The sequence below is a fragment of the Ictidomys tridecemlineatus genome, chromosome X (assembly GCF_052094955.1).
Source record: "Ictidomys tridecemlineatus isolate mIctTri1 chromosome X, mIctTri1.hap1, whole genome shotgun sequence".
Lineage (NCBI taxonomy): Eukaryota > Metazoa > Chordata > Mammalia > Rodentia > Sciuridae > Ictidomys > Ictidomys tridecemlineatus.
In genome coordinates this window covers 103,576,296-103,599,338 of record NC_135493.1, presented here as the reverse complement: position 1 = coordinate 103,599,338, position 23,043 = coordinate 103,576,296, and the positions used below count along the sequence as shown (strand labels likewise).

General features: G+C 33.7%; 1 protein-coding gene across 1 annotated transcript in view; it reads left to right on the top strand.

Annotated features, from left to right (window-relative positions):
* Il1rapl1 (interleukin 1 receptor accessory protein like 1) overlaps nt 1-23,043 on the top strand; it is a 1,228,987-nt gene that overhangs the window by 926,538 nt on the left and 279,406 nt on the right. The window contains exon 6 of the mRNA XM_021728996.3: nt 22,548-22,622. Within this exon, the coding sequence (XP_021584671.2) occupies nt 22,548-22,622 (75 nt within the window). The remainder of the gene's footprint in view (nt 1-22,547; nt 22,623-23,043) is intronic.

Here is a 23,043-nt window from a genome sequence, read left to right as displayed (position 1 = left end):
TCACTTACATTTATCAATGGTCAGCCAAGAGTTACAAATATTTGACAAAAGCTCAAAATATACAAGATTATTTAAAAAAAAATAAGCATATAGTGAAAACTGTGAGAAAACAAACTCTTCAGGAAAATGAAAACTTCAAAAATATAATAAATATTCTCAAGAATATTAAAGAAGCATTTTATAGCATCTAAATTGATACAACAATGGACTTTCAGGTAACTAAGAAAAACTATTGACAGATTAAACTATCATATCACAAATCTTCCAGAAGGTAAAACAAATGTTCAAGAAGATGAGAAGATTTTTTTCAAAGGCAAATCAATACAAAATAACTGAAAAATAGAGAAAAATAGTGAAAGAGAAATTATTAAGTATGTAATACAAAAAAATTCTCCTTAATTTGATGAACTTGATTTTTCATATTTTAGGGTTCAATAAGTGACCAGCAAAAGAACAATAAGATAGTCCACATGAGTCATATCATCCAGAAATTTTAGGACACCAAAGATAAGGACTCTGTTTTCCAATAGGGAGTAGTGTGAGATCATGTATTATATAACAGAGCAATTCTTGAGAAAAAAAAATCAATGAATGAATGTCTTCAAATTTTTAGGATAATTAATCAATTGCTTTCTTTTTATAATTCTATATCCAGCCAATTTATCGATAAGTTAATCTTCAAGAAAAGATGTATAGAAATTTTTATAACTACAAGTTCTCAAAAATATGTCTACAGTGTACCCATTTCCAAGAAAGTTCTGGATGTTAGGGAGTAAACTGACAAAAATAGTTGAGAACCAGATTAAGAACACACTGATTTTTTAAAAAGTAATTAAAGAGAAAAACCTCTTGAGAGAAATGTATGGATTATAAGTAATAGAAAAACAGAAACCTGAGTATACAGAAGAAAATTATTTTCATTAAAAGTCAATAGGAAATTTAGATAATATACTTATATATGGGGTGCTCCCAGTAAAACAAACCACTCAAAATCTCAGAACAATTTGCTCTGTTTCTTCCTGTTTATTTCTCATGTGATACCTCCTTTCTCCATCTTCATTGTTTTTTTCCAAAAGTATTCTATCAATGAGCTACATCTCGAGCCTTCTATCTTCATTGTGAACCCTATAATATGAAAAATCATACGCTAATCCTTCAAAGACCCAACTTAAAATGCAATTCCATAAAAATATAGACTGATATCCATCCTTGGCTGAGGAGAACTTTATTAGCATAGACACAAAATGTAGACATACACATAAAAAACTGAAATCTGACCACATTGTAATGCTAAACTGTCATAATGTAAACAAAAAGAAAAAAGGGAAATGAAAGGAAAGAGAAACCATAAGCATGTTTAAGAAGTAAATGCCAGATTGGAAAATTACTATTTCCAGTGGATATTATGACAAAAATACAATATAACATCTAAAAAGAATTCCAAGTCAAGAGGAAGATAAAAATATAATGAAGTGAGTGCACACAGAAAGGTGAAAGTTATAGCATAAAATTCTTACAAGATAAAATACAAATATGAGAAGTTGGTAAACTTCACTTTTATCAATGAAAAATAAATTGAAATAACAAGTTACTATTTTCACTCATCAGATAGATAAAAAAATCTGCTAATCAAGTGTTAGGAAAAATATGAAGGAAATTTGTATTCTCAGAACTATAGGTAGGGATATTAAATTGTTGCAACCATTTGGTCAGACAATTTAACAAAACCTATAAAATCAAAAAACTTGTTGTCTTATTGCTAGAATGTTCATTTATTGCTCAATCTGGGATATCTTTGAACATGAATGGCAGAGCTATTAAAATGTATGCCAAAACAAGGGTTTAAACGGGAGTTTTCCCATGCCAATCTGGTTGCTGTCACTCTATGATATACTTGAGGTATAGACCCTAGAAAACGTCTTGTCCATGTGTGCTATGCATATGTAAGCTATTCTTTGAAGCATAGCTTACAGTAGCAAAAATTTAGAAAGATTTGGTCAAAAGAGTAATTTATAAATGAAATGTAAACAGTACTAAACAGCAAAGAAAAAAGATGAACTAGGTTTCTCTATATATCAATATTATTATTTATCCAAAACATAAACATCAGGTATAAATTGAAAACTCAAAATTTCAGAAAGTTATATGCAAAGATATATCACATCATATAAATATTAATTGATGTAAGTATAAAAATGGAATGAAATAATATGACCCAAAGTTAGAATATTGCTTGTCTGACAATTTGAAAAAGGATATCTTGTCATGGTTTAAAAAGAATTAAGCTATATCAGTAATGTTTTATTTCCTTAAATAAATTAATTTGAAGCAAATATGGAAATTTTTGAATTGGGGGGCTTTGTGCATTTTTAAATATGTTATCTTTATATTTTTTATTTCTCAAAATGAGAACAAAATGTCTCCTCTTTCATGAAATCTTCCTTGATCTCTTTAAGCCAACATTATGATATTGTCTTTATGTCTCCAATTTGTGAATGTAACATTATAGCTCTCCTGCAAGAGTTATGCTATTCTGTTTATTGAATTTATCTTTCCTAATAAATTGAAAAATTCTTAATGGAAAGGACAGTGCCTTGTCCCCTTTTGTATCCCTTCACAATACCTGACAAAATATGTTGCATAGGATATGCCCAATATGATTTTATTAAACTTACTAGCAAAAGAATAGCATAGTTTACCTATAAATACTTGCCTGATTTTAGGTAACTCTAAAAAATTGTTAAATTTTCAATTTTCCCATGCTTTTGTTTTTGTTTCATAATGTAACTATGTTCTGTCTCCATTAACGTGCTCTTTTGGAATGAATCCCTAATAAAGTAAAACTATAGTGCTTTATGCTTATGTATTCCCAATATATTAAAAATGTTGCATACTCTAATTACCAAACCAAGTCTAGTGTTAGATTGGTAGCCAAAGGGCCCTGTTTCAATTTCTCCTCTCTCATAAATATTTATTCTTTGTCCTAAAGCTGAGTTCTAGACTATTGAATGAACTGTGACATTTTTCTCAGTTACTCCACTATGTCACTTTGGCACTCTAGTAATGTTAACTTCTGTCAACACCAATTGACATTTTTTGACCATCTTCTGGGTCCATAGCAGAATTTCAGTTCTCTTTTGCTCATTTAGAATCTAGTTGTTATGCAAAGCTTGAAGATAATATATCATTTGCTTTGAGTGTTTTTTATTATTATTATTTCAAATTTCATAACTGGTTTTTCCACTGGCATAAATAAGACATGCTTTTATTTTTTTGAAAGTATAATAGTTTGTTCAGTCGAACGTTGCCTAACTCACAAATGAATACTTTGCAAACACATATAGTGGATATATAAGTACATATGTGAATTCATTTGGCCCCAATGTGAATTTAATATGCTATGTTTAGTTATCATTTATCAACAGAACTGTTAGTTAAGGGAGGACATCAAGTATGCTTGCTCATACATACATAAAATACTAAATTTAGGTTTCAGTGCTAGCTTTTAAAAATGTGTTCTTTGTATGCTTTTTATACTGAAAAGGCTTCTTTGTTCTTGAAAGTGAAATATATTTTTTAAGAATAGTTTTCTCAAAAAATTTTAGATATTTTTTTGTTTGCAGTTTTCTCTGCTGTATCAGACTTAGGGCCAGGCATACCTGGCTGCATTTAGACCTCTAGATTGTTATCCAGCTTTCATTTGAGACAGTGCTTTGCTTGTACTGTGTTTATTTAGCTAGTTGATTCCTGTGATTTCTGGACGCTATGCACAGTGTGATTTGTTTTACAATTAGGTCTGATGAATTATGCTGGCACACTTAAAAAGTGTTGATTTCAGGTACCCTTTCACACATATATTCAAAAGAGGTGCTGATGTTAGCAATGACTTTTTAGAGTGATCTTTATATCATAATTAGAAAAATTTTAAAAACCCTATATTGAAATGTATGGTCCCTGCATTGCTTTGATGCTTCTGTAGTTAAGAAGGGCAGGAACAGCCTTGGGGAACACTTGCTGAATTGGCAACATGAAGCAAATCGCATAGCACCTCTGGATGAGCAAAAAAGCAGCTCATTTCATTCATCTTGCCCCTGCCAGACCACATTGACAGCCTGGTTAGTTACTTGCTCATGTTGTCAAACAATTCAACTGGCTGAAATTCAAATACCTTGAATACCTCAAATACCTTGAAGACAATTCAACTGGCTGAAATTCAAATACCTATTCCCAATATATTAGAGTATGCATCAGAGGTGGCTAGGGCTTAGAGAAGCAGGGGCTGTATTACAGGTGCTTGGTATTTTGTAGTCTCTCATGAGTACACTGTTAGGCATTCAGGTATTAAAAATGTTTTGGAAATCCTGCTCAGCCCCTGGCATGTTTTTGACCCTCTGTTGATCTCTCGTCCAGCTGTTCAGTAAAAAGAAATGAAACCGAAGAGGCATGAGGGTGGCTACAGCTGGTGTTACAGAGGTTGGCCTTATGCTACTAGATAGTACATGCATTATTTTTACTCATGTGGAAGGCTGCCTTGATGTGCATTTCTACTGCTGTCAAAAAGATTGATTCATGAAATATTTTGAAAAAAATGCTAAGTACTAGCTACTTTGGGTATTTACCCAGGGGCATCGCAGCTGCCTGGCATTGCAGTGTGGCAGCTGAGCAGTAATCCCTGCTATTTCTCTGATTTGTTTGTGTCTTTTTCAGCAACTGAGCTCAGGAGGTTCAAGCCCAGAGTGGAGCCTTCACTCCCTGGTGATCTCATCCCGCCCACAGCTTTAAATACTCTCTGTGATGCTAATGACTCCCAAATTTATATCTATGGCCCTGATGTCATCCCTGCATCCCAGACTCATATATCAGATTGCTTACTAAAAGCTCCACTTTGATATCTATGCAATATCTCAAATTTAACATGAATAAAACTAAACTCCTGACCTGTCCACCCATATATGCCTCCATCTGCTCACCCTACCATCTTCCCATAGCAATAAATGGAAACTTCTTTCTTATGGTTTCTCCAGCCAAATCCTTGCAGTCAACCTTGACCCCTTCTTTACCTTGCAAATTCCATGGAATCTATCTTGAACGTAAATTCATTGCTTGGATATTTCTCTGCTGCTGCCACCTTAATCCAAGCCAACAACATATTTCATCTACATTATTATCACTGCGTCCATATCAACCTGCTTCTCTAGTTCTAATTGTGTACTTTCCTACATCATTAAAAGTGAATCCTGAAACACAAATCACATCATTTTATCCTCTGCTTAAAAATCACCAAGGGCTCTTAATTCCAAAGTCCAAACCAAACCTACAAAGCCATAGGCTTTCTATCTCTCTGATATTTCTTAAACATTTTATCCTTCCACTCTTTGCTCATAAACCTTTTAACTACTCTTCAAATTTTCCAGGCATGATCTAGCCTTTGAACTTTCTCTTCTCTGCATGGAATGATCTTTTACCAGGTATATTTTTTTAGTTGTAGATGGACCCAATACCTTTATTTATTTTTATGCCATGCTGAGAATTGAACCCAGTACCTCACACAAGCCAGGCAAGTGCTCCACCACTGAAATATAACCCCAACCCTTTTGTCAGGTATTTACACAGCCTAGTTCATCATCTTCTTTAGGTTTCCACTCAAATCCCTCATTATTAGGAAGATCTTCTGTTATTGGCCTTTATAAAAGATAGCACTGCTGGAGATGGTCTCTTGCCTTGCTATATTTTCTTAATGACATATATATTACTCTGATGTCTTTGACTATTGCATGCTGGCTTTGTTTCATTCACTACCAGTTCTCCAGTAACAAGAGGAGTGTCCAGTGCATAGCCGTCCCTAATAAGCATTTTTGGAAAATACAAACATTCACCTCACTCTTTATTAGATGTACAATTATTCTTAGAATACCTGGAACTTTTTATATTTTCATTCTAATAGCTCTGTAATATCTTTAGCTCTTCAGTGGAAAAGCTCTTGTAAATCCATAACTTCATGGAGTTAATTTCTCTATCTCTGACTTGAAAAGTCCATGAAACACATGGTTCCTGAAATGGGTCTTGAATTCTTTTAATGGCCTAACATCAAAAACACAGTAATGGTCACAACTCCATAGACTTGGCATTTGCTTCTACTTTTCAAATAATTGCAGCATCTGATTCTCATCTTTTCCTCCACAAACAACTCACCATTCCTGTTCCTCCCTGTCTTCTTATTTCAAAAAGTAAGAATTGAGACATCTTATTCTTCTTTTGTCAGAGAACTCAGAAAACATAAAAAAAAAACGTTGCCTATGGCATTGCTTCATATTGTCTGTTACTTTGGATTTTACCTTTTTTCAGATCTCTTCATGTTATTATTATCCTTTTAATTAGAAATAATCCTGATTAGCAATTGTTTTCCAAGAGGATGAACCACTACACTTCTCTTATGGTGTTTAACTGGGTATCAACTAAAACACAATTTCCCAATTGATACATACTGGCATACAGTTATACTTCAAACCAATTTCAATTGTGCTAAGATAACAATTCTCCTAAGCTCTCAGAGGCAGCTGCAGCCCTAAAACCAATCACTTCTGATCACAAGGTATTTTATCCAAGACTGCCCTACAAATATTTTATTTTTATTATGTGCCATGGCAAAAGGTTGGGAGTAACTCTAGTGCAGCACTGCTAAATAGAAATTTCTAGGCAATTATCTAAATGTTCTAGATATGATTTCCAGTAAGGTAAACACTGTATATATGTGGTTATTGAGCTCTTGAAATATGACTAGTGTGTTCTGGGCTCAGTGGTACATGCCTGTAATTACAGCAAATCAGAAGTCTGAGGCAGATATATTGCAAATTTGAGGCCAGTCTCAGCAATGTAGAAAGACTCAGTTTCAAAATAAAAAAGGTAAAAAGGGCTGGATATGTAGGTCAGTGGTAAAATGCCCCTGGATTCAATCTCCACTACCAAAAAAAGAAAAGAAAGAAAGAACAGGAAATATGGCTAGTGTGGCTGAGTCCAAAGTCTATCTAGTATCTACCATATTGGATGGCACAGTGCAAGTTTATAGTCTTAACTACATAATCCACTGGGAAATAAAGATGAAAATAAGCACAGTTAAGCATTTTATCAGGCACAACAAATAACAACCCATAGTGGAAGCAGCAGGGAGAAATTAAATTAATAGACCCCTAACTTGAGAATAAAAGCATCAAAGCAAACCTAATCTTTTAATGTGACTAACATTGTTGGATACTAGCTGGCTGAATCTTGTGTTTGCTCTCTCTTCTATTGTCTTCTTTTTGTTTGATGATGTGGCAACTGACAGTACTGTTGCCTGAAAGTGGCTTCAAAGTCATACCTGCAGGCTTCACCCTATTAAGTCCAGGTGAATTCTGGCATCCGCATTGTTCTTCTAATAAGGCCTGGAGCAATCTAATAATTTGCCGTTGGGTACAGACCATGTGGTGTTTACTCCCCACCTCTCCTTTTTAGATAATCTGACAGTCATTTGTGAGGCCAGTGCTCCATGTTTAGCAATGCTTTATGCTAGGTTAATCATTATGGAATTAGCTATTGCTTGCAGCCATTGTCTTTGAAGTACTGTTTAATCCAAGCTGCAGCATTTTTGAGTCTGAAGATTTTTTTAATCATAATTTACAACCTAAAGTTCATTTACAATGAGGAAAAGCATGTTAGACAACCTATTGTTTATTCATAAATTATCCTAAGAGATAATTAGTATCTGGCCTTCACCTCAGGTTTCCTATGCTTGTTAATTCTTTCAATAAAATGTGAAAATGCCTATTTGTTCATATTTCTAAAGATGACCCTGATCCAATGTGTCTCATAGCCTAAATAACTTCTGTCCACTGGCTTTACCAAGTTCAGCTCTGTTTCTTTATTCATGCTGCTCCCTTTTACTTGAAGGTCTAGAAATTTTGTCTTAGGTACAATTTAGCCTTGCTCTCGGGGGCATTCACATCCCCAATATTAACTGATATTAACACACAGCAGCCTTTATGAAACACATTTTATGTGCCAAGCATAATACCACCTACCTTTACTAGGTGGTATTGTTAGACCAGAACGCAAGAAAAGACTACTTACTCCAATTAAAATCAAAATAAAGCAAGCTTATTATTTTGACTGGCCGGGCTGCCTCTCCCTCCCAAAAATGGCGGGAACAAGACAGCACCCCAGCTTTCCTGCAGCCCAGCTTTATAGCCCAGAAAGTTACACAAAGGGGGGTTACAGATAACAGAACTCTGACAAGCATCACACTAATGGTAGTTTACATTTTTTTGCTGGCCCCAACATCAGAATTTATTAGGACCATTAGAGCCTCAGAGAGGGTCTTTGTCTGGCCAGGGAAGGCCAAGATTTATGAGGCGTCACTAAAGTTTCAGAGAGGGCTGCTATCTGGTCAGAGAGCCAGGCATGAGTGAGTTCAAGGCACAGGCAGGCATTCCAAGCAGGTTCAGAGTTTGCAGTAATTTATAGTAAAGCCGAAATTAGCTTTTCATGGCTTTGTGGCAAGATGGCTCCCAATTTTAAGAAGAGATCAGGTTGGGTCTATCAGTATCTCATTTCAATTTCATAGCAAACCTTCAAGAGATATTTTTCAAGTTTTCGCAACTGAGGAAACTAAGCTTTAAACATATAAAGCAATTTGCATAAAACAATTTCATGATACAGAAGACTTAAGATTTGAACCTAGGTCTTCCTGACTCTAAATTCCCTATTCTTTCCACTGCAGACAAAGGAGAAAAGGAGTCTAATAAAGGGTCCTATAAACCACTGAGCTTGTTCTCATTTCCTATAATTTGCAGCTTTCATGTTTGGTTTATTGATTTCCAAGTCTTGTCTTCCTTATTCCATCATCTTTCTTCCTACCTCATAGTATGAATCCACACCAATAGATAACTACTTCTTGGTTGAATTTAGGCAAGAGAGTATGGTAGATGGGGAATTTCATGCTTCTTCCAGAGTAAACTGGTGCAGGTACATTTTCTGATGGACCTTTTATGTGTTTCTTATCCATGAATTTCTCTCTCATTAATATCCTATCCCCTCTGAAATAACTCATAGCCAAGAAAATATGTTTTATCTCACAATTACCAATGTTCATTTGTCGTTGAATTGTTGGTCATGGATTCTACCAGAATATAAATTACTTGTGTGTCAGTATCTTATTTTCTCCTTATTTTTGGCTAATAATTAGTAGTTTTTACATATTGCTGATTAATTAAGTGCCTTCACATTACAAATTGGCACAAAGAGAAGCAGAAAACTTAAATATAAACCAGAAATGAATGAAATAGATGAATATACTAGTTCCTGGTCATACATTATTTAAAGAAAGATAATGTTTATCTCATATAAATGTACAAGTTGCCAGTACTTATCATTTCTTTAGTGGTGTTAATAGCCATTTTCTGGATACTATATTATATTTTCTACATGAGTAAGTTTTTTAAAGTAACTAAAGCATAACCCATTATCCATAAAAATGTACTTTGTAATGAACAGTTTTTAGTGCAAATCTTTAAAACAGAAGCACACAATTACTGCCTTTTAAAACAGCATACATGGAATACAATTAAATGTTTCCTTGACCAATCATTCCACAAATGTTTTTTGAACATCTGCTATATTTTACCTATTTTTAAAAATACTAAAAATATTAGGGAAATGAAAGTTAAAAGTTTCAAAGTAAAAAAAAAATAACATTCTCAGTCTCAATGGGAAGTCACATTTATAGAAGGAAAAATTGCAACCCAACTTCTCAAAGGCATAAGGAGGTTGTGTTTAGGTAGCCCAGCAAGAGTCAGAAAGTTTATCTAAAAAATTGCCATCGAAGGAATTATGGAAGGATGGGGTAAGATTTAAGGAGTGATTTAGTATTCTAGGAGCAAAGGAAGGACATTTGAAAACAATACCAAGAGAATGCTGAACTGGAGAACTGGTAAAATATTCCCTGTGCTTGATGTGAATGGAACACCTTGAGGATAATTCCAGACTTGAAAGAAACATGAAAAAAAAACACATTGGATCATGTCACTTCCTTGTTAGCAAATCTTCAATGACCCACTCTTAGTTACTGAGTAAAAATCTTAGCTTGATAAAATTGAAGAAATGTGAGTAAGCCCAGCAGAGAGGAGTGAAGTCACATGCTTCACAAGCAGTAGACCATATTTTCATAATGAGTCATGAAAAAATCATTAAAGCCTGATCCAGATTAGCAGAATCTCCAAGGTATTTTACAGATTCATAAATAATAATAAATGTCCAATATTTTAAGCTACTAAGTTTTGGGGTAGTTTGTAACTCAGAAATACTTACATGATGAATTGCATTAGCATTTTGTATTCATTTTTTCTAAAGTAAAAATGGTTTTTCTCTATTTATTATAAACAGAAATGTGAAGATATAATAGAAATAAATTTTGTTGAGCAAATAGAGCTGTGGTATTGCTTTGAGCTGGCATAGATGCAATTCAATTTATTTTCCTTTCTTGTTATAAACTTGGCTCTAAATTTACATTTTACACTTCAGTATAAAAACATATGTACATGTAGATGTATAGATCTATGAACCATATATAACACTAAAACGAATACCAAACACTGATGCTTTCATATACAACTCATTTTTTAAATAACTACTTTTATTATGAACAATTTTAAGCAAAATAGAAAACGTGTGAGAGTAGTATCCTTAAACCCAATGTACCCCCCTTTCCTAGCTTTAGTAATTCTCAATATGTTGTGAAAATTGTTTGTTACTTGCTGATTTGTGTGTGTGTGTTTTCTTTTGATGATATGAGTGGTATTCAATGCAACTCAGAACAAATTTGCAGCTAGTTCCTGCATTGTTTCAAAAAAAAATGCTTAAAATGACTAACCTCTGTTTGTTGTCAAGTAACTCTTGGGTGTGTGCTGATAGTAAATGTAATATAACAGCATTTGCAGCATAATCAGATCTGAATAGCAAGTTTTATTTAAAGGGTGCCTGATTTTAGTGCTCATAGGCATATTTTTCTTTCTTTTGCTTCTGGGGTTGAATTTTTTTTTGGTGTGTTTTTTGTTTGTTTTTGTGCTTTGCATTTTTCCTTGGTAGTAATCATGTTTTTAATGACTTCCGATGGACTTCTTTTTATGAAACAATACAAAACAACCATTGGAACTCTTTATTAAGCTCCTAGACTAGGTTGAAGGGCTTGAAATCCTACTTGGTGGGAGATTATTTGCTAAGCTGTTTTTATTAAAAATGACTTCTCTGACAGTGTTAGATGAATGATGACAATTAATGGGACAACATAAGGGAGGTCGAAACAAATAAGTTCTAGCTGTTCTATTTGTAAAAAAAAAAATAGATGTGTGTAAAATTAGGGGTCCCTTTACCACTTACCCATGATAAAATAAAAATATATTTTTTCTTCTGTCTCATTGAAAGGAAGAGTGAAAGAAAAGGAGGTATGGATGGATGAAAGGAGGATAGAAAGAAGGAGGGGAGAGAAGAAGGAATGAGAATATAAAGGAAGGAAAGGGGGCTAATTATTTGGAGGTATATTTCTTTAAGTAGTAAAATCACCAAATATCCTGGTCAGCCTGCACTTTAGTGCACAGTATTATACTATTATAATGGTATTTCATGGTTCTGAATATACAGAGGTTAGCTTAGATTCATAGAATATCATAATAACCTATGCTATTGCCTCGTAGAGGTCAAGAAAGCTAAAGCAAGGGCAAAAGTTGGAATTGTAAATATTCAACAAATTGTCATTATTTTCCCTAAAGAAGCTTGCTGATCGTTAGTGAAATTTGGTATCTCAAGAGGAATGCCATGCAACAGTAGAATAAATTGGTTAAATTTATGTTCCCAAATTTTATGCAAAAATGAAGTTGTTTTCCTAACATTTGGACTGCTATAAAATATTATTCTGAAGAACATTTCTAACATATGCATAATTAATATAAATTTAAAAATTTTTGTTTATATTTATAAACCTTGAGGTTTAATGGAGAGCTTGTTTATTAAAGTTTATTTTCTTTTGGTAACAGTGTTAATGGGATTTCTGGAATGCCTTTCTTTCTTTTGGGTCCAGAATCAAACTGTATGTCATCACCAAGTTCTATAAGCATTAAAAGATTCTGTTTATAAGAGCCCATGACAGACATAATCTTCTCATACAGTGTTTTCAAATCCCATAGTAAAATTTTTATTATTGTTAAAATTACTTTAGTTCTAAAGAGCTCTGTTAAATTTACATGGCATTTTCCACCCCTATTTTCAAACTCCATCAAAATCATTTCCCACCTGTATGACTCATGTCATCAAAGTCTTAAGGGAAATCAAGGTGTCTGCTAAGCACCATATTATAAGACACAAATGATGAAAACCATCCACAGAAATGGAAAACATGTGACTATTGAAATGAGACGAGGTAGGTTCAAATCCTGACTTTTGTCCTCATTTTGTAGAAGTTTCTGTTTATTTGTAGCAAAATAATGGTCAAATTAAATAGTGTCACCACACAACCTAGGTAATAAGTTTTAATTTTTCTTTTACACATGTTTATTTGAGATGTTTTATTCATGTTGTTATATCTTACAAGCCTTAATTTTTTACTGTGAGTCCCAGCTAACAACACATCATGTTTTGTCAATAAAATAAAGTACAGAATGCTATATCAATATTTAATGATAAATTATTGAGATTTTTACATGTGTTACTTTGTTTTTAATTCTTGACCAGGTCCACTGAATATGAATAAATTTCTAAATAATTTTTGAACAAATTGTTTTTAGTTTACCTTCTTTTGCTTTATTGGGTGTGTGTGTATGTGTGTGTGTGTGTGTGTATGTGTGTGTGTGTGTGTTTTCATTGATTGCAAATAACTTTCATACTAAGGATTAATAATATTTGGAAACTTTTACTGTGAAATAACTCTAAAATATCTCAAAAGCTAAGTATTTAGAGATACATTAGAATTATTTCTGAATTTCTGGAATGTTTCTATTCTGTGTTGGATAATCAATGTCATGTATTTAGAGAAGAGCCGCTTGATTTTTAGCTGATAAGTGGTAAAGAAGTGACTTTTTTGGTGGTTATTGTTCCTATGAGGATATGGAAGGGGAAAGAGTAGATTACTGATTCTTTAAACTAATTCTTGGTTAATGCTTCTCACTTGTTGTATTGTATCTCTCCCCTATGCCATGTCATTCCTGACCTTTCTGAATACTAAGCCTCTGCAGTGTTTCAAACACCCTTCATGTCTATGGTCCACCACCTGTTTCATCAGTCTCTACATTTTATACAGCTTTATATTTATAAGACAATGTAAGTCTTTTGCACAATTCATGTTTGAAATATAGGCAATAAAATCACATTTAACATAGGGTTATCATAGGGCAAGGCTTTTCAATCTCAGCAATATTGATCATTATATACATCAGGGATCAGGGGCCAGATTATTCTTGTGGGAGGGTTTCCCATGCATTACAATATATTTAGCAGCATCCATTTTTAACTAACACTACACACTGTGACAACCCCAGTTGAGAACCACTATTGTAGAGCCATATTGGTGAGGAATCATTTAAGATTCTATATTAAGGAATATAAAAAGCTTTTTCAGAAATACAACTATAAATAAACCAATTCAATATAAAATGGATGAACATTAAATTATAGTATACTACACAATGGAAATTTGATGTCGTGTTTTGTTATCTCAAGCCAAAAAGGGAACTTAAAATGTTCTGATTCACGTGGTAACATGGTGATATTTTGTCTATCTCACAATTTTCTCTTAAAAGCATTTTTAGATGAGTTGAATTTTATCATTTTTTTCCATTTCTAGAAGGTCTTTTATCTGCTAGTCGAAAAAGAAAATGATATGCTATGATAATTTTGCATACTTTCTCATTGCTAAAAAAGAGATACTTTCCCTTATAGGACACATAATTTCTTGGAATTGACTATTGTCCCTAGAAAATAATTAGTGGCTGTTAATTTTTTTCTTGCCTATCAACAGAAGTGAAAACAGTAGTTGGCATGTTCACCTACTTGATTATAGCTGTTACATCAATCAGCATCTTTTTCCTAGAATTTATCATAATTTCTCTCAATAATTATATATTGTTTCCTTTTTCTCATCATTTTTAAACTTTCACTTTCAGCACAGACACACATTTATTTTAAATGGTTAAAATCAGACATGCAATCAGTTAGAATTCATTCCCATCATATTTATGCAAAATCCACTGCAGCATTTTTTAAAATGAAATTTGAAATATTAAAACAACCTTATTCTACATCTACCCATGGTCTTCACTATTTATTCTCCATGTTTCTCTCAACTAATTTGATCAGAATTAGGGTTTATTGGGTGATTGAATGAGTTTGGCAATCTGCTGTGAATCTAATAAGTCAAGCAGGTATGCAGATAAAGGAATATTGAGCTTAGGACAGAAATTGAGAAGATGAAAAATGAATAAGGACTCTGAATCCTAACATTAGCTCCATATTAACTAATTTTACATTTGATATTGAGTAAATCTTTTGAAACCAATGAATATGATATTTTCCTTGTTTATTATTCCTTAGAAGCTTATCACCATATTAGAAAGTGATTACATATAAATTCCATCACTTTTATATTAGAACAGTACTTCATAATAATTGTTAAAGGAGGAAAAAACTGAATTAAACATGATGATATTCAATTTGCCAGTCAAATATGTTCACATTACAGTGAACAAAAGGAAAACTTGAGGATTTTCATAATATCTTGGATAAGCATGTCTCTGATTCTATTAGTCAAGAAAAAAGTTTGGGGATATACATTTTATTAGAAATTATGTTAAAGCAAAGAATAGTTGAGATTAGCCAAATTGTATATTGTAATAAATGAATATGACATTAACCTAAAATATGAAACTTTTAAAGGCCATTTTCTCAAACTTTTGGGGGCTCAGTTTTCCAAAAAACAAATTAATGATCAATGGTAAAATTGGTCTTTCTGAATAAAGGGAGGTGACTTAACTGTATAAAAATATATCTCTTGGTATCTACTTGTCCATAAACCCATACCTTTTATAGTGCCTTCCAATATCATTAAATGGTGTTACCATCCACATGTTTACTCTCCCTTAACTCATGAATATTCATTAACATTCCACATCTAGTCCATCAGTAAATCTGTTATCTCTACTTATCAAATAGTAGTAGATGCTTACTGGATAAAATACTTATTACCACTTCTACCACCAATACCATGTTACCATCATCTCTTCGTGGATTTCTTCAATGTCTGCCTTCCTGCCTTCCTGTCTTCACTGTACATCACTACTTCCTTAGCACTCCATCCTCCAAGGTGACTCAAATAACAAGGTGCCAGAGATACTGGACTTAAATTATTCCAGGGGCTCTCTTCTTTACAAAACCCTTAAAAGAAGTCCCATAGTTTTTAGAATAAAAGCCAGGTCTTTTCCCTGTTCTATAAGGCCATGTGTGCATTGGCCCATGGATGTCTCTGAACTGTTTGTCTTCTTCTCTTACATGAATATGGTAACAATGGACTTCTTTACTATCCCCCAAACATGCCGAACATATTCCCATCTTGGAAACTTTGCACTCACTATTCCCTCTGCTGGACATACACTTCTTCCAGAAATTCACATGGATCATTTCTTATGCTTCATATGATCTGAACACAATTTCCTGGCAGTCCTCTCTAAAATCACACCTGCATTAGTCTTTCTTTAGCTGCTTCATTTTTATGGTATTTTTAATCACCTGATATTATGTTATATATGTATTTATGTATGTGTCTATTTTATATCTTAAATTCTGGAATACTTGCTCTGTGAAAGCAGAAATCTTCTCTCTCTTTGCCCTAGTGACTAGAACAGTGCCCAACAGAGATGTGCTTTAGCATATTTGTCAAATGAATGAAATTAATAAATAAACATTTTGCTTTATTTTCATTACCAGCAGTATTTATCCAATTAAATGAATAAAATATTAAGTATCAAACCTAGTCATATGGATTTCTTGATTTTCTTCAATACATGTATTTTGGGAAATGCATTAACAATTATGCCCTTTGACATTACTCTTAAATCTATGTTATCTTGTATATGTCTTTAGTTTATTCATTAAGTGCTCTCCCTGCATCTTTCTGCCTAGTTATTTTGACACTCTTTGAGGCTTCTGAGGTCCATGACTATTGTGAGTCACTACAATTATTTTTACCAAATAGGAGAGATTTTTCCAACTTCAAAGCATTAGAGATAAGTGAAAAATAAAGTACCCTTTTTCCGCTAAATGGATTCATCTTGGATCCATTAATATTTTCTCCTACAAGGACCATTCATCTTGGTCCATTACTTTCTTCTACAAGGACCATGATATTGTGTTTACATGCTACAACACTCATAAGATCTATGCTCTACTGTTAGAAACTAATTTTAAAACATTCCACGCCAAAGAAAGCAGAACTGAAATCACACTCTGAGTCATTCAGAGGTTGAAGCTCTTTGGGTGATCCAAGTTCCCTTCATTTTCTGGGAAAACAGGCAATTGTTTGTCAGTTCTTTTAAGTTTAAAAGAAAGAACGCACAAGTGACCCTTTGTAAAATGAAGTGAGTCAGTGGAATTGCCATAAAGCATGTTTTATTGTCAGCTGTGTAAATCTGTGGATATTATTTTGTGACCAGCTTTAGTTGGTGGATTTAAATGGGGTTAGAAATTACCCCTGAGTGTAAGACTCACCACAATGTATGATAAATAAGCTCTCATTTATGAACATCTCTATGAATGACTCATCCTTTTATTTCTAATTTAATACATACTATTTTTAGTCACTTGACAAATGCTCTTAAAATTGAATCATGGAAGTATTTGTAATTATATAGATTATAAGCTCTGTGAAGTCTTACAACCTTTAAAATTTTTGTTTTGTTTGAGTCCTTTGCAATCCCAGTACATTGTCTGGTATACTTAAATTTACTCAATTTTTAAAAATTATATTCTTGTGGAACAATCCCCCTATTATAAAAACTAATGCAGGAAATATTAGTGATTCTTCAATTCAGGGTCTAAACCCCTTTAAACCTCAGTTTACCTCAGGTTAAACATTGAATTCATTATTTCACAAATAGTAAACATGTTCTTACCAGGGTACATTGAATGCTACATTTAGCATATGCTAAATGTTATTGTCCCAAACTTCAGTGGAAATCACCAGACAGATTTATTTTTCATCTACTGTATGCTGGTATTTTATCCATTACTTTATTAAAGCCCCACAAATGTGGGAGAATATTTATGTCACATGTTACATATAAGAAGACTAAGAGGTATTAAATGACTCTTCCAACTTGCCAAACCAACTGAGTTAGAGATTATTAAATCCACATCTCCCTGAAAGCTGAGTTTGTGATCTCTCCTTATCTATCATAAAATTTCTAAGAAATAGACAAAGAAACTATTTAAAATACATCAGAAAAATATGATTTTGAAAGAACAAATTTTGTCGTAGGATTAGTATACAGAAAATACTGAGCATTCTCAATAGTGTTGGAGGGATGAATGTGGGAAGGGTCAAATTTAGCTTTTAAGGGTGATGAGTGATAAGCAGAGAAATGTGTGTTCACCTTAGATACCTCATATTTCCCTCCTCTTTGAGAACATTAGAAAGACTGAAAAAATCATGGTCTCTTTTACCCTACTTTTTTCTTTTTTGTTTTAAGAAGATGAGAACCTATTTCTTACTGTTATATAGATAAACTGTACAAGGAATGGGGGAAAGAGAGAGACTGCATCTCTTCATGAATAGTTAGGATATGTTAACATATATAAGGGATCAATCTTATAGACATCTATTCATGTATACTGACTGACTTCTAGATGTTTCTGTAACTGGCAGCTAGTAAGAAAAATGAATGTCCTTAAAATTCCCCCTTCTCTTGTGCAGAAGGGTTTTGTCAATTGAGACTTATTTAAAAACTCTGTAAGAGAGGCCTGTTATTATTTTAAATGACTATATCAGTTTTGATGATGCTAATAAGATGTTATGAAAAATAAAATGAGGGCTTGAAAATACTTGGGTAGATACAAAGCTGTATTTAATGCAGAGTTAGTGAGAGAAATAGCTCCATTCTAATTGTGCTTTTTGTGGACAAAATATGATTATGGTTTAAAATCACTATGTGCTTCATGTCACTACTTGGACATTCTTTAGTTTTTTAGTGATTTCATTATCTGCATGTTTTAGTGAGAAAAATAAGTGTCCCCAAAAGACAAATTCTTTCCTTGACACAAACTGTCATATAGTCTAGTTATGGTCTGATGCTAATAACTTTGCTTTTTTAATTACAATTAATGTTTTTCATTTTCCTTCCAGTTCTACCTTTACAAATGCATAAAAATAAGGAATGTTTTTCTGTTTGCATGATTGTTCATTTTGATTGGTCATTATTATTCTTGCATTTGTTTTCCACTTCTGTCTCCTGTCAGTTCAAATCAACTAAAAATATTAAATACTGTAATGTTCCAAAAACATTCAAATAATGGATAATTCTGTGTATGCCCTTCCTTTGTGGCAGCAAAATTTGTCACCCTCAAATGACTGTGAAACTGAGCTACACCTTAGTCTTAGATATCACTTCCTTTCACAGTCATTTTGCCAGTGTGTCAAATCAGTAGTTCATCCTTTGTGTTATCTGGGAGTTTCCTATCACTTTTATCAAAGAAAGGCAAATCATATGAGAAATGTACCAAACTGATATCCATCATAGCATAATAGCAATAGATGACACTTACAGATGATGACAGATTGCATTGTAAGAGCTATGCTCTAGGTTATGATGATTTAATTGCATATTTTTACTTTTTTAACAGAATGTACACACCTTGAAGGGAACTTTGTACAGGCCTATGCAGAAGTTGCTTGACAGAATTTTCAAAGTGCACATTATAAAGAATTGAGTGAAAACATCTAGCAAGGATTCTAGCTTGGATTTGCTTTGTTACCTTTTGCAAACTTTTTGATCTCTTTGAGCCTCAGATCCTTGGTCTCTTAAACAAAGGGATTTTTATCAGTTCAAATGTTTATTTTTATTATTAAGCCACAGATCACTGTAAAGTATAAGGACAAAAAACAGAGTCATTCCTAACCACCTATCAGAGTGTCTGGAACATTATAGTGTTTAACATGTGTAAGTTGAATTGAATTGAATTTGGTCCATCAAAATTGTGGATGAAATATTGATGGATAGAGCGCTACCTTTGTCAAAACAGAGCTACTTCTGTCAAATAGGAGTGGGTGACATCCCAAGGCTTGGAGACATGCCCAGTGGGTCAGTCCTTCTCTCCTTTTTTTTACTTTTTCTGCCCAGAGGTGCTCTGTGCAAATAACATGACTTTAGGAAACATAGTTTTAAAAATTTAAAATAACTTAATAAGCATTGAATTCTCTCTAGCCCTAATATCTTATGATTTCATGATCTAGATTTGAAGAATTCCTATGCTAACATGGAGTTTGTCAAATGACAGAATATGAAAATTCTTCAGGACATAACATTATGTCACAGAGTGGGTGGTAGGGTAGGGCAGAGAAACAAAAACCTATTTTACATTTCTGAACAAATGTGCTACATATGGATTATATTATCTTTCTATACAGATTTTGTTTCCCCTCACCACAGGCTAGTGTGGGAAGTGTTTGAGCATGGAACATTTTCTCAACTGCTTTTTAAAACAAACTGTCAAATTATCTACTAGTAACTACATAATCACAAGATTTTTAAACTAAGAAACTTATTAAAATAAACCAGTTATTTTGACATCATCATGGCTTGTGAAGTTCACTAAAATTCATTTGATAACCAGAGTTGAAGAAGTGTGACTTTTTAACCTATTAATGGTGAACTATTTTGACAACATTTAGTAAATAAGCTGATTGTTTTGTTAGTAAGAGAATCAAATCTTTTAAGATCACTTGAGGCATGAAATCAGAGTATTTAAGGTTACTCAGTGATGTTATATTTTTGAGAATTTCAGAGCTATTAATCTCATCCTATTACCCAAACTTTCGTTTTTCACTTTTATTCCCACATTCTTGTTAAATAGTTGAAGGCAAATAAATAATGCATTCAATTAGTTATGAACACAGCAATTAGTCCTAGATGAGGTTGGTCTCCCCAATAAAGACCCTTGTTTTAGTCAACTTTTATTCTCTGTTACCAAAATACTGACTAGGACAATGTAGAGGAAGACAATTTTATTTTAGCTCATAGTTTCAGAGATCCATGGTCAGCTGACTACATTGCTCAGAGATTCAGTCCATGGTCAGCTGACACCATTGCTCTGGGTCTGATGTGAGGCCCAACATCATGGCAGAAGAGCATGGTGGAGGAAAACAGCTCAGGACATGTCAACCAAGAAGCAGAGAGAAAGAGAGAGTTCCACTTACTAAGGACAAGATATAAAAGGCTATACCACCAGTGACCTTCTTCCTCTAGTCATACCCTATCTGCCTACAGTTACCACCCAATTAACCCATATCAGTTGATTAATCCACAGATTAGGCTATGACTCTCACAATCTAACCATTTCACCTCTGAACATTCTTGCATTTTCTCATACATAAGCTTTTAGTGGACACCTCATATCTAAACCATAATGATCCTAAAAACTCGTCGCTGTTTTCCTAACTTGGGATGCACTATCCCTTTGCATTGACTTTGTTTTCTGTTAAAGAGACATGGAGGCAAACTGCTGAAGCAGTTTGAATTCTTGAATCCTCTGGAGATGAGTACATGTAGCCAACTCCTGGCAGTTCTGTCTAGATCCACCTTCTAGTTATCAACCAAGCTGGCATGTTCTCCTGGCAAGGAGAAAAGAAAGTCTCAAAGCAAAAACATTTAGTTCAGTGACCCTTAATTGATCAATGTCTGTTTTTTTAATACAGAATAGAAGTTACAGTGACAGATTTCCAGGGACCTAGGCAATTCAGGGGCGGGGGCAGGAAGGGGAACCAATGAAGAACTATTTGTCTAAAGTCCAGAAAGTCTAGTTTACTAGGAATGAAGCATGCAATAGAATGCCCATCTTCCCAATGTATAGTAGCAAACTCTTAGACTTGTTGCTGATAAATGAAATTGATGAGAGCACAGAGCAGAAATGTGTGGAAGTTTCAAATCAAAGAAAGTATATCATGCAAATTAGCAATATACATACACTACAAAATGTAACAGATAATAGTAATACAGATTTAGACTAAAGGGAAAATACCATTTTAAAATATCCTCTTGGCATGATTGTGCATGCTTGTGTTATGCTAGAATTTGGGACCCCCAAAAGACCACCAGAGACCAAGATCCATGTAAACAGCAAAGAGGTGTTTATTGCGAGCTAGCTCGGTCCTCTGCGTGCATACACAGCAACTGGTGACGCTGAGAGGCCCCGAGCCCAGGGTTTGCAGCAGTTTTATACATTCTTTGGAGAAGGCAGGGACTTCACATACATCATAGCATCTCTCAGAAAATCATCACACACCGCGGGAAAATCAAATAACAACTCTAAAACATGATTAGCACATTCACTGATGGGAACAAGTTGGGTAGGGGTGATTGGTTACTACAAAAGGGGGATTCATTTGAACTGATTGGTTTGAGCCAAGAGGGGTGTACGTGCTGAACTACATGGTTTCCCAACATGTTATCAACCACCATAAACTACTGGGAGGGTCATCTGGCATCCCAGGTATTTCCCTGTCTCATGCTGATTGGTGGCTGCTAGGGGGCTGCTATGGATCCCCACCTAGCCTGACTGAGTCAGGGACACCTGGCGCAGCAGATCTCTCCGGTTATTTGTAGATAAATAACTTAGCAGGGTGGGAATGTGCCTAGGAGTGCTCTGTGGGTTTTTCCAAGGACAAAGTTGATGTCCCTTCCTTGGACAGGCTGTTCTCTGAGGTAGAGGCTGGTTTTTCATTTGTACTGACACTAATGTCACATTGCTAACCCATTTAGTGTATCTATATGTAGGAATACTTAATGTAATTAGTAGATTGTGTGTTTTGAGATAATGTGATCCAGTATATGGGAAATATAAATGGAATTAAGAAGAATGACAAACCTCTATACTCAATAATGTTTTACTACATGCTACATACATATGTGTGTAGCTTTAATATTAAAAAATGGAGGGCATCCCTTTAAAACAAAAATAAGATATAAATATAAGATGTATCATGAAACAGTCTGATTTTTTTAAGAACTGACCAATCCTGATTCTGTAATTCAAAGGTGTCATGTGACTGTTGATCTGGAAATGTTATATTTTACTCTTGTATAATCTAATAGCTTTCCAGCTTGCCTGAAGGTACCACCTGCAATACGAAAGTCATTACTTGGTAGAGTGCTTTGACACTACTTTGAGAATGAAAAATCTTTGAGAAAATAAGCTGTATGCTATCATTCAGTTCATGCAACATAACTATAAGTCTCTGTACTATTATTATTGTTGTTTTCCAGCTCCTCTGACTGATAAGCCACCCAAGCTTTTGTATCCTATGGAAAGTAAACTGACAATTCAGGAGACCCAGCTGGGTGAGTAAATCCTTAATTCTAGTTAATACATTTTTTTTAGTATATTCTGACAGTTAATAAGTCTACATCGTTACCATGTGATACTCTGAGCTAAACTCATGGGTATTTAAAGAGGACAGAATTAGGAAGTGTCAGCACACATGACATTCTGTTCTCTGCAAAGTACACCTTGAGACCAAAATGGATATATGCTATTTAGATGGTTATTGGGAAATGAAATAGGCTGATGATTTTAGCAATGATAGTATAATGTAATGTTATAATGTTTGAATTCTTTTTAAAATGGGCAATATGGAACTATTTTATAATATCTATTAATATATTAACATGAATTTTCTGAAATTCAGAGAAAAGGATGGAACTTTACTAAAGTAAATGTTACCATTATGGCAAAAAAAAAAAGCATTTTAAAAATCTAATG